At 42.5% G+C, this 12,229-nt stretch overlaps 1 protein-coding gene and 1 long non-coding RNA gene across 8 annotated transcripts in view; one reads left to right on the top strand and one right to left on the bottom strand.

Moving 5' to 3' along the window:
• SIDT1 (SID1 transmembrane family member 1) overlaps window positions 1-12,229 on the top strand; it is an 89,508-nt gene that overhangs the window by 56,971 nt on the left and 20,308 nt on the right. For all 7 annotated transcript variants that reach the window (XM_028110594.1, XM_028110593.1, XM_028110595.1 and 4 more), the window contains 4 exons: window positions 7,681-7,752; window positions 9,029-9,174; window positions 10,053-10,126; window positions 11,153-11,219. In XM_028110594.1, coding sequence (XP_027966395.1) covers window positions 7,681-7,752; window positions 9,029-9,174; window positions 10,053-10,126; window positions 11,153-11,219 — 359 coding nt within the window. The remainder of the gene's footprint in view (window positions 1-7,680; window positions 7,753-9,028; window positions 9,175-10,052; window positions 10,127-11,152; window positions 11,220-12,229) is intronic.
• LOC114214769 (uncharacterized) overlaps window positions 1-12,229 on the bottom strand; it is a 46,812-nt gene that overhangs the window by 31,472 nt on the left and 3,111 nt on the right. The window contains exon 3 of the long non-coding RNA XR_003610481.2: window positions 6,196-6,326. This is a non-coding gene — a long non-coding RNA (uncharacterized LOC114214769). The remainder of the gene's footprint in view (window positions 1-6,195; window positions 6,327-12,229) is intronic.

Raw genomic sequence — 12,229 nt, forward strand, 5'->3', positions numbered from 1 at the left:
TTAAGCACATCAAAGGGAGCATTGAGAAACCAGCCTGGACCAAGAGACAGAAGCAAGTGAGGGACACTATTTAGCTGAAAGCTAAGGTGAGACATTTCAGGGGAGGAATCTTTGCCAAGGAGCAAGGATACAGAAATGCCTTTCTCTCCCAAGGGCCGGGATCCCTGTAACTCTGGCGGCTACCGGAAGATCAGTGGAGCTCAGAGCTACAGGGGAATGCCCTGGGGGCTGGTAGCCAGAGAAAATGCTAGAAGCAGTGTCTGAAAGGGAAGGAGGATCCCACTAGACTTGGCATGCTGTCCTGCTCAAATCAGTGTGGACCTAGGCATCTGAAAGGGAGGGGTCAAATGCTACCACAACAAGAAGATGAGGCGGGGAAGACTCTTGCAAAAGAGAAGAAGCCCACTTCACTCAGTCCAGTAGGATGGTGGGAGGATGATAGCAGGGGGTGGGGGTAATGAGAAGGTGACCAGGTGAGCATGACTTGGATTTCTTCCTCTCCATGCTGAGATCTGGGAGTGTGGTCATGGAGTATTGATAGGTTAAAAGGAATGCCAAAACAGAGGAGATTTTACCCAGCTTGTCACTGGGGACTTGGGATGCCTGTCTTTTTTTTTTTCCCCTCACCAAACATTCTCTTTAATAGATAAGCTTAACATTGGTGGCAAATTTTAATAGAATAGAAAAGCTTCACATATATTGTTTATACATATATATAAGTATATATATAATTTTTTTAAGATTTTATTTGTTTACTTGTCAGAGAGAGAAAGCACAAGCAGGGGGAGTGGCAGAGGGAGAGGGAGAAGCAGACTCCCCGCAGAGCAGGGAGCCCAATGCAGGACTCGATCCCAGGACCCTGGTCCCATGACCTGAGCTGAAGGCAGATGCTTAACCAACTGAGCCACCCAGGTGTCCCTGTTTATATTTAAAGTTTATTTATCTTTCTGAAGAGAGAAGCTCTAAAACTAACATGCACTGAGGAGGCAGGCCAGCTCTGATGCCCGGAGGACCGGGGACCTGCTCCCCTGTGCACTATCCAGGTGGAGGGGGACAGTGAACCAAGGCCCTCGCCTGCTCTTCCCAGCAGAGAGAGTTCCAGTAGCTCTCCCACCATGGAGAGTTCTAAGGCTGGATCTTTTCTATTCTAGTTGCCCTTTTAAACCACGGCTTTTGCCTGTGCCCCAAGGCAGACAAAGCTGCTCACGGTCCCTCAGAACTATCCCTCCCACGGCAGTTCCTACAGGGCCCTTCGTTAGCATGTCTTTATTTTTCTTGCTCTTCTATCTTTAGTTGTGCAGAAGCTGCTCAGTCAGCCCTCAGTTCTTCAGGAGGAATTGCTCTATAAATAGGCGTTGATTTGGTGTGTCCGTGGAGGAGGTGAGTTCAGTGTCTTCCCACATTGCCGTCTTGGACTGGAACTCTCTCCTCAACTTTTGAAACTTTGGGAATAGGTAGCCTATTGGCATGAAACTGAAATTTCTGGGCAGTGAGTTCGCATCATTTCTGACTCCCTCTTCAGCTTCCAACCTCCTGAGCCCAGAGACAGAAGAAGGCAGGACGATTATAAATATGAAGTCTCTGAAAGATCCAAACATGCTCAAAATGAAGTTTTCCTCCTCACACTGAGCACTTAACATAAAAAGCCAGCATGAGAGCATATCTTATTCAATGTTAGTAAACGGATGGCACAGGGTTCATGCTCAGAAAAACGATGCCAGAACAAGTTTCTTCATTAAGATGAGCTCATTCACAACTTTATATGTTTACTTCTTCCCACCCAGAACATCTTGGTCTGTCCTATAAACTGATAGTTTGTGCTTAATTATTTCTAAATACCATAGAGTTAAATATAAATATAACTCCCCTTCCAGGAGCATCAAGTATATTTGAAGTTTGGGAAATGATGCTTTGGTTTTTTGCAGTCAGTGAAGGCCTTAGATGTGAGAAAAATTAATAGAATACTGTTATCCCGTGTTGGCCAATCTCATATTTAAAATGTGCCTATAGAAGTCCACAAAGTTAAAACATCTTTATGTTTTGTATTGCCCATGAAAAACCTGATGTTCTTGTCCATCATAGAACCACTGGTATTGCAGATGAGCCAGAGCTGAGTATTGAAGTCAGTAACACATCCAAGTCTGAACAGACCCACACAGGTGGCTTTTGCTTTTTAATGAAGTTTCACCTAACAAAACAGTGATTGTTTCTGTTTGCTCGCTTGCTTTGATTTTAGCTTTTGGGTTTTTTTCTCCTTTGTTTACACCCACAAAAACATTGCTTCCCACAAACCATTTCAACCTCCTACCATAACCAAACTCAAGCATTTTCCTATGCACTCTTCTACTTCTCATAGCAGAGGGCTTCTCAGTAACACCAAAATGCCAAAAATTCTGGGTTTTATGATTTTAGTGTCATTCTTCACTTACTATTTACACATCTAATATTTTTTTTAATTACACCTTTATAAAAGGACATAGGTTAATGGTTAAAAAGAAGGAGCTTAAATCTACAGATTTGATCCCTATCAAAATACAGCATTTTTCACAGAACTAGAATAAATAATCCTAAAATTTGTATGGAACCACAAGAGACCCCAAATGGCCAAAGCAGTCTTGAAAAAGATGAACAAAACTGATGAAAAAATCACAATTGCAGATTTCAAGATATACTACAAAACTGTAGTGATCAAAACAGTATGGTACTAGCGCAAAAATAGACATGTAGATCAATGGAACAGGATAGAGGACCCAGAAATAAGCCCACACTTTTATGGTCAATTAATCTACAGCAAAGGAGGCAAGAATATTCAATGGGAAGGAAAAAGACAGTCTTCAACAAATGGCGCTGGGAAAACTGGACATTCATGCAAAAGAATGAAACTGAACCACTGTCTTCTTACACCATACACAAAAATAAACTCAAAATAGATTAAAGACCTAAATGTGAGACCCAAAACCATAAAACTTCTAGAAGAAAACATAAGCTGTAATCTCTTTGACATCGGCCTTAGCAACATTAGATATGTCTCCTCGATCAAGGGAAATAAAAGCAGAAATAAACTAATGGGGCTACACCAAAATAAAGTTTCTGCACACCAAATGAAACCATCAACAGAACAGAAAGACAACTTACTGAATGGAAGAAGATATTTGCAAATGATGTATCCCATAAGGAATTATATCTGAAGTATATAAAGAACCTATATAACTCAACACCAAAAAAACACACACAAATAATCCAATTTAAAAATAGGTAGAAGACATGAACAGACATTTCTCCAAAGAAGAGATCCAGATGGCCAACGGACAGCTGAAAAGATGCTCAACATCAGTCATCATCAGGGAAATGCAAATCAAAACCACAATAAGATACCTGTCACACCTGTCAGAATGGCTAAAATCAAAAAAGCAAGATATAACAAGGGTCCAACAAGGATATGGAGAAAAAGGAAACCTCATGCACTGTGGGTGGGAATGCAAACTAGTGCAGCTGTTGTGGAAAACAGAATGGAGATTCCTCAAAAAATTGAAAAATAGAATTACCATATAATCCAGTAATTTCTACTGTGTATTTATCCCCCAAAAATGAAAACACTAATTCAAAAAGATATATGTACCCCTATGTTTCTTGCAGCATTATTTATAATAACCAAATTATGGAAGCAGCCCAAGTGTCTATAGGTAGATGAATAAATAAAGATGTGGTGTGTGTGTGTGTGTGTGTGTGTGTGTGTGTGATAGAATATTACTTAGGGGTGCCTGGGTGGCTCAGGCCGACTCAAACCAACTCTCGGTTTCGGCTCAGGTCATGATCTCAGGGTGGTGAGATGGAGCCCTGCATCCTGTGCCTCAGGATTCTCTCTCTCTCTCTCTGTCCCTCCCCCTTTACACTCTCTCTCTCTCTCTCAAATAGATAAATAATTCTTTAAAAAAAATACTACTCAGCCATAAAAAAGAATGAAATCTTGCCATTTGCAACAACATGGATGGACCTAGAGGGCATACTGCTAAGTGAAATAAGTCAGTCAGAGAAAGACAAATACCATATGATTTCACTCATATGTGGAATTTAAGCAACAAAGCAAACAGACAAAGAAAAAAAGATGAATAAGAAAAAAAGGCTTCTAAATACAGAAAATAAACTGGTGGTTGCCCGAGGGGAGGTGGGTGGGCAGATGAGTGAAATAGGTGATGGGGAGTAAGAGTACACTTAGGATGAGCAAGAATTCAACAGAATTGTTGAATCATGTTGTACACCTGGAACTAGTATAACACTGTATGTTAGTTATACTTGAGTCGAAATTTTTAAAAAGAGGGAGCTTAAGCTTGAAAAGAGAAAAATATGAAAGACACTGAGGGAAATGTAAAAGGCTACATCACCTGGGATGAGCCCATCACCATGGTTTCTGTGAGACTCCCTGCAGTGAACTCGACAGAACAAAGATATTAGCATGACCCAATAGAGGATCATCGACAAACAGCAGTAGACAACCTAAAAACAAATGTTGTGCTTAGATACTTCTTTAAAGTATCAGCTTACTATAGTGGAGATGCAAAGGAGTCTCAACCTCCTTGTCTCTTTTGAAAGATATTCTTGGACACTCCATGGAAGTAACACCCTTGCTGCCAGACATTCATATTTTGAAGGAAAATCCCTGTATTATTTTTCAGTTAAGATAAGTTTTGGGGGTGCCTGGGTGGCTCAGTCAGTTAAGCGTCTGCCTTCAGCTCAGGTCATGATCCCAGGGTCCTGGTTCAGTGGGAGCCTGCTTCTCCCTCTCCCTCTGCCCCCCACGCCCCACATTCAAGCTCTCTCTCTCTCAAATAAATAAATGAAATCCTTTTAAAAAAAGAAGATACGTTTTGGGCGCCTGGGTGGCTCAGTCAGTTAAGCACCTGAATCTTGGTTTCGGCTCACGTCATGATCTCAGGGTCATGAGATCGAGCCCCAAGTTGGGCTCCATGCTGGGCGTGGAGCCTGCTTAAGACTCTCCCTTCCCCTCTCGCTCTGACCTTCCCCCTGCTCACACTCACACTCTCTCTCTCCCCGCCCAAAAGAAGAAGAAGATAAGTTATAACTGAAACCAATACAATGAACCACTCTCCACCCACGATCTGAGGGACTCTGGGCAAATCACTTGATTTCTCAAATGCCTCCCTTTTCTTATTTTGAAATGGTGATCGTAGTACCCACCTCATAGGGCTGTTGAAAAATTAGAAGAGTAAATTCTTGTAAAGAACTTAAAAGGTGTCTGACATACAGTAAGTTTTCAGTAAACACTAGCCAGTAGTAGTAGGAGTAGTACTAGTAGGAGTAGTACTAGTAGGAGTAGTACTAGTAGGAATAGTACTAGTAGGAGTAGTACTAGTAGGAGTAGTACTAGTAGGAGTAGTACTAGTAGGAGTAGTACTAGTAGGAATAGTACTAGTAGGAGTAGTACTAGTAGGAGTAGTACTAGTAGGAGTAGTACTAGTAGGAATAGTACTAGTAGGAGTAGTACTAGTAGGAGTAGTTGTCGTCGTAGTAACAACAATGGGAGCACGAGGTACGGTGGCAGTACTAGCGGTGGTGCGAAGAGTACGTGGGACTCTTTATAGTCAGTAGTCGCAGTAGCAGAAGCAGCAACCAAAGCTCTGTGCTGTAACTATGGCCAAATCTGTCCTAGATCAAAGAGCCAGTCAAATTGTACACAACATCTCCACATGACACTGCTATTGTGCACAAAAAAATGTAATGTCTCCTACTTAAGAGTCTGAGAATAACCTGCTCCTTTGCCTTGAAGTTGGATGAAAAGCTTAGCGGGTGTTGATACCATGTTACATATTTATGGGTGAGCCCAAGAATGGCCAAGGAACAACTGTGTTCTTGAAGTGATAAGAAGTAGATCAAGGAATCCCCAGGCCTGGGGACAGTGCCAGGGAGTCTGCATTCTGAGGGCCTGGGAACAGCCTTGCCCACCAGGAACACCGTGTTAGCCAAAGGCCTTGCTGTCCAGCTGAGCCCACTCTTGGCTACGCTACCAAAAGGAGGAAGGAAATTGCGTCTCTAAGGCCATCTTTCATCATCTGGCTAAATATTTTGAACTCAGGATTTAATTCTTTTTCTTCGTGAAGAAAAGGAATGGACACACCAAGAGTAAAAACCATGATAAAACCTACAGATTGGCTTGTTTTTAATGTTTTTACTACTCACCAGTGGGAGGAAGTTTAAGAGCTGGATGAAGAGAGTTGGCTGTGACAAATGATGAACTGTTGGAGGCTTTTGGTTCCATTACACATGTTACATACTGGAGCACGAATGTAAGCTATAGCGAAGGGTATTTTCTGTGAAGAAATGGAAATATATTTACAGTGAGGATATTATAGAATATCCTCAGTTATGTGTCTTCCCTGAAAATATATTTCCCTGCAACAGTATATGAGACTGACCGGTTAACTCACAGACTTTTTTTTGCCTGTAATGTGATACAAGCAACCTCACCGCAGAAGAAAGATCCAATATTGAAATTCCCGCCAGCCTGACAATATCCCAGATCCTTGACAAAGCTCAGGAGGCAGTGAAGAAATATTCTCCTGCATCTCCATAGAGGAGTGTGGCTCCTGGAAACACTGTAGCATTAAGTCAGTCAGAGATATGGCCTAGATAAGCTGCTTGTTTGTGGTTTCTCCTCTCCTTGTTCAGCTCTGCCTAATCCTCAGAGGTGGATAAACTCAATGAAGAGCATCTTGCCTGATAACCAAGGAGATGGTGCGCAGATATTTTTCTCTGACACTTGTGCTGGCCTGGCTCCAGATGACACCACCAGACTCAGGAATGAGTTCGCTCCCTGTGCTGCTACAAGGAGTACCTCTCAATGAAAACGTTTGAGGAACATTGTCTTATTCAGTTTGTCTCTCCCTGCCAACAGGCATTTGGCAACAGATCCAGAAATCTCTCTCAAAATATCTCATATTCTTCCATATCCTTAGCTCAGTTGTCATCATTCATCGCTCCGAGGAGTGCAGTAATGTCCTCCCTATCTGGGCTCATCCTGCCGATAGTCAGGGTACTGCTAAATGCTATTTTAAACACCTCCAAATTACAGTGCTTTCATCAGAGAAGTTTATTTCTATGTTTCCATTCAGTGACGGCCTTCCTCCCAGTGATTTTAGGACCTCTGCCCCTTTGTTCTTGCGATTCTGCAATCCCTTCAGGCAGGGACCAGAAGATATTCTCTGTAAGGTGCCAAAGAGCAAATATGTTAGACGTCTCTGTCGCAACTTCTCAACTCTTCTGCCATAGCCAAAGGCAGCCATAGACGAACCCAAAGACTGTGGCTGTGTTTTGATAGAACTTTATATATGAACACTGAAATTTGAATTTCATGTAATTTTTACCTGTCATGAAATCTTCTGATTTCTTTCCCCAACCATTTAAAAATTTTATTTTAGTATATGTGCTGCCAAAGTGAGCACAACCATTTAAAAATTTTAAAACCATTCTTACTTCAAGGGCCATACAAAAACAGGTGGCAGGCTAGGTTTGGCCCTCAGGTCAAGTTTAGTGGGTCTTATATTAGGGTAAAAAGAAAATCAAGTTTAAAATGTTGTGGCCTTATGATTCAAACTACTTAGAGTTGTGTTGTTTTGTTTCGGCAACTGGACGTAAAGTGTTGGCCTCTGTGTTTCTTTCCAACAGGCTCTGGAAATACGGCGGTGTCACATCCCATTGCTGCCGGCACCCCTGAAGGAAGCAATTATGGGGCAATAGGTATTTCCTACAATGAGTCCATTCAATGAAGTACTTCCTAATTCTCCAGAGAATAGGATACAAAGGGCCCTCCAGCCACTACTGACCGTGAGAGTGGGCAAGGCAGTCACCATGTAAGACTGTCTTTTCTTTATAAGATGAATCAGTTCGGTGATCTGGAAGGCTCTTTCCAGCTCTAACTCTCTCCAGTTCTGTTCTTCTGTGCCAGCCACACGTGAGCCGAATTCCCTATCGTGGTTGCCATTGACTCCCAAGGTCCCCGTGGGGATGTTTTCATACCCAGCCTGAGTTTGGGGCATGAACAGTGTGTCAGAGTCGATGTCAGGGAGCCCAACATCAATTGACGAGCTGTTTCATTCTCAGGTTTCAGTGGAGTAAGGGCTATCAGAAGACTAGGGCTCTGCTGCAGGTGAACATGGCTATAGCCTGACAATCGTTCATTCTGGCTAACTTCATAATTGAACCTAGTCATTCACATGGCAACCCCCCAGGGTTCATTGCGTGGCCTGAAAGAGACAGAATTCCTGTGGGTCTATGAAAGGTTCGCTTAAAAATGTCAGGACAGAGGGGCTGGGAATCCTTATTCCTGCTCTGGTGTGCTGTAACTTTGAGAAGCATGTGGGTTTCGTGGAGGCTACTTATTTCTGGCTCTGTAAGAACAGGGTTTTGTTGTGGTGGGTTTTTTTGGGTTTTTTTTAACACTCTGAACAGAAGAAATAAAGCGAAAGGTAGGCTCAGCTCATGTGCTCGTCAAGCTGCACAAATTCCCATCTGCTCTGGGAAACATTCACGAGAACACAAGGACTCTTCTTCCCAAGAGTATTGTTCTCATTATATAATCATAGATACGGCATGTGGGGGATTTCAGTGTACAGATACTTTCTCCACGAGCAATGTATAGCTGCTGGACATGTGTGTGCTTACACGGATATGTGGTAGATGCTATACAAAACTGTGCATGTATATGTTTATATATTTATGTTCATATTTTAAAATATGAAACATGACATATAAGCATAATCGTATTTTTTGCATCCAGATACGTTATCAGAGCAGATGCCTTTATGTTCTTAATATGTATTTGGCCCTAGAAATAGACAATTAGAAGTCCACTGAGGAGGAATTGAGAGAAAGCACATGTGTTGTGGGTAAGGAGTTCATTTTTACCAGCACAACATTTGCAAGAATGAGTCAGCACTGTGCTTTTTTGCAGAGAGGAATGGGCTGCATGGGTCCTTCCTAGCTCTGGAAGGCAGCTGAGTTTTCTCTGTTTCAGAGGAGTCAAGTTCCAGTCCTGGCAGGCAGATGTCCTCCTCCAATGGTGGGCAGACGTTCCAGTCAGACACAGACAGCTCCGTGGAGGAGAGTGACTTCGACACCTTGCCAGACATTGAGAGTGATAAGAACATCATCCGGACCAAGGTATCTCTGCTTGGCCAAACTCTGGGCAAGGGCAGAAGGTTCAACAGTCAAATACACCTTCAGCAAGCCTCAGTTTCCTTTATTTTTTCCTTTCAAGGGAAAACCAAACTTCCCTGAGGGCTTTTGAGATAAAACATAAGTACAGACTATAAACAATACTCGGCTAATTAGCATTTCTTTCTGGAGGAAGAAAGCGAGAGCATTTAGAACAGAGCATTTTATTCCAGCTCCTCGGGGTCTGGGAGAGCCTGGCTGGCTCAGTCAGAAGAACGTGCTACTCTTGATCTCTGGGCTGTAAGTTCAAGCCCCATGTTGGTTGTAGAGATTACTTATATAAGTAAAACTTTAAACAACAACAACAGCAACGACACCACCACTCAGGGTCTGAAGTGGCTGACTGAGGACCATAAAGGAGGAAGGGATCCAGCAGATGGAAGATTCACTGAGGGGTATACCTGGGAAAACTCCCTGGTTCTGCACATATCGTTCTTCAGGAATAAAGCTCATTTCTTTCTGGCATATATTTATTTTATTGTGTTGTAGCCAGTAAGGGAGGTGAAAGTAGATTGCCCAGTTTCAATCCTGTCATTCGAGAACCACACACTGGACATCTCTGAAAACTGAAAACCAGTTCCTGAGATATATGGAGCATTTGAGACTCCCAGGAGTTTTTCCGCATCAGCCAATTCTTACCATTTCAGAGAAAATACTAGGATTTTTATTGAGGTATTGTGAAAAAAAAATTGAGAGAAAGGTTTTATTAAATATTTTTAATCCCTAGCGATGTATTGGATTGAAATTTTGTAAAGCTCTCCTTTGTGTCTTCTGCCAAAAAAGCCAAGTACAGTTTTTCATTCTCTTTTTACTTGGTACCCTAGGTGTTCCTTTTCCTGTCAGATCTGTCCCGGAAGGACCAGAGAATTATCAGCAAAAAATATAAGATTTATTTTTGGTGAGTAGATGATTGCTAGGACCACAGTTCCCTTGAATAAAATGAAAGTTTTCTTAGTAAAAGCCACAATCACTTATGGCACCAGTTTCCGTTTAATGAGGCAGCAGTATAGATGTTCCGAGAATTCATGCCACATTCCATAAGAAAAACAAAAATAAACTGTAAAAGGCAACCAGCCCTAAACTAAATACATACAAAGTAAAAACGAGAATGATGGTAGACTCCCACATGTTTAGGGAGCACACCAAATCCATTTCCAGAAAGACAACATAACAATAACCTGTCACTACCTCCCATGAGACACACTAAACTGGAGCCTTTATGTTCTTAATATGTATTCTGTCTTCTCACCCGACCTGGATCTTAGAAGAGCCAGTGATTTTGGGGACTAGAGGTCTACAGCATCTCAGAGTAGCTGGAAACCACCCTGAGACGAGATGATACCCCAGCCAGTGATAATTTGCCCTGTGGTGGTCAAGCACCTCCAGGCGCAGCCTCTCTCCAACCCGAGAGACTGAGCTGCCTGGCAGGAGACACCCCCCGCCCACCCCACACCCTGCACCCCGTACCCCCCCCAGAAACCCCAAGCTGATGCTGTGACAGCTCTTCCATTCTTTTCTCTGGAGGGATGCCCTTTTACTTGGGTACAGATAGTCAAGGGAAGCAAGGGACAGTGGGGGCCCCATGGAATTTCATAGTGGGACCATCATTTTGGAACTAAGAGGTATCTAAGAGAGCCACATCCCTTCATGCGATCCATCTCCCATTACTTACACTCTGATCACTTTTAATCAGACAACATCCTCATCCATAATTTGGGTAAAGCAGAAGAAAGTGTTATTTATAGTTTTACCAATGATTGCAGTTGTGGAACTCTGGAGAGACAGGAACTCTATTAATCAGTTTCTAATTACTTTTACAAGTTAACTAGGGAGTTATGGGATGGAAGGATTCTTTTTTTAAAAATTGAGCAAAGATTCCATTGGTAATTTGGAAAACTATTTCCTGTTCTTTCTGCCTGCTTAGGAACATCGTCACCATCTCTGTGTTTTATGCACTGCCTGTGATCCAACTGGTCATCACCTACCAGAAAGTAAGTATTACCCAGAAGCCCAGAATCCCAGTTTTCATACTGCAGGGAGAGATCTTTGCTATGACTTACAGAGAAAAGTATATATCACTTGAGCTCAGTCCAAGTATGAATTTCCCCCTTCAGTTCCAACTGGACTTGTCCATTGCTTCATCTTTGATGGACCTTTATATCCAGTTCCCAATTGTTTTATCACAGAAGGGCTTGGGACCTCTTGTATTATTTTGTCATCCAATTCGAAGGTGTTGCCTTATGCTCATTCAGTCATGATATCTATCAACTATATCTGCCATTTACCAGGCTGAACTTTTGATTATCAAGGGGTAATGAATAGAGTAAATAAAGTTCCAGACCAAAACAAAGAAACCTGGTGTGTAATTTAGCCTGTGCCCTCTTGTTGAGGGTAAATATTTTTTATAAAACTAAAAACAGCTTTCCAAAACCAATAAGATACTCAAATTTTAAAAAAATATAAAATAAGAACTAAAATAAAGTAAAAAAAAAAAGATAATTAAAACAGCTTGAGAATCCTCGTTACTCCTTCATAGAACCTTGGGGTCCAGATCACTTAATGACCGTCTCTAGCATTTATTACATACAGAAAGCCTACTTAAAAAGGATGAGGCTGGGGGCGCCTGGATGGCTCAGTTGTTAAGCGTCTGCCTTCAGCTCAGGTCATGATCCCAGGGTCCTGGGATCGAGCCCCTCATTGGGCTCCCTGCTCAGTGGGAAGCCTGCTTCTCCCTCTCCCACTCTCCCTGCTTGTGTTGCCTCTCTCGCTGTGTCTCTCTCTGTCAAATAAATAAATAGGGACACCTGGGTGGCTCAGTCAGTTAAGCGTCTGCCTTTGGCTCAGGTCATGATCCCAGGGTCCTGGGATCGAGTCCTGCATCAGGCTCCTTGCTCAGCAGGGAGCCTGCTTCTCCCTCTGCCTGAAGCTCCCCCTGCTTGTAGCCTTGCTCACTCTCTCTCGCTCACGCTCTCTCTCTCTAACAAATAAATAAATAAAATAT

The sequence above is a fragment of the Eumetopias jubatus genome, unplaced genomic scaffold (assembly GCF_037043125.1).
Source record: "Eumetopias jubatus isolate StellerSeaLion01/CBP00866 unplaced genomic scaffold, mEumJub1_p1.0 scaffold_1, whole genome shotgun sequence".
Taxonomy (NCBI): Eukaryota; Metazoa; Chordata; class Mammalia; order Carnivora; family Otariidae; genus Eumetopias; species Eumetopias jubatus.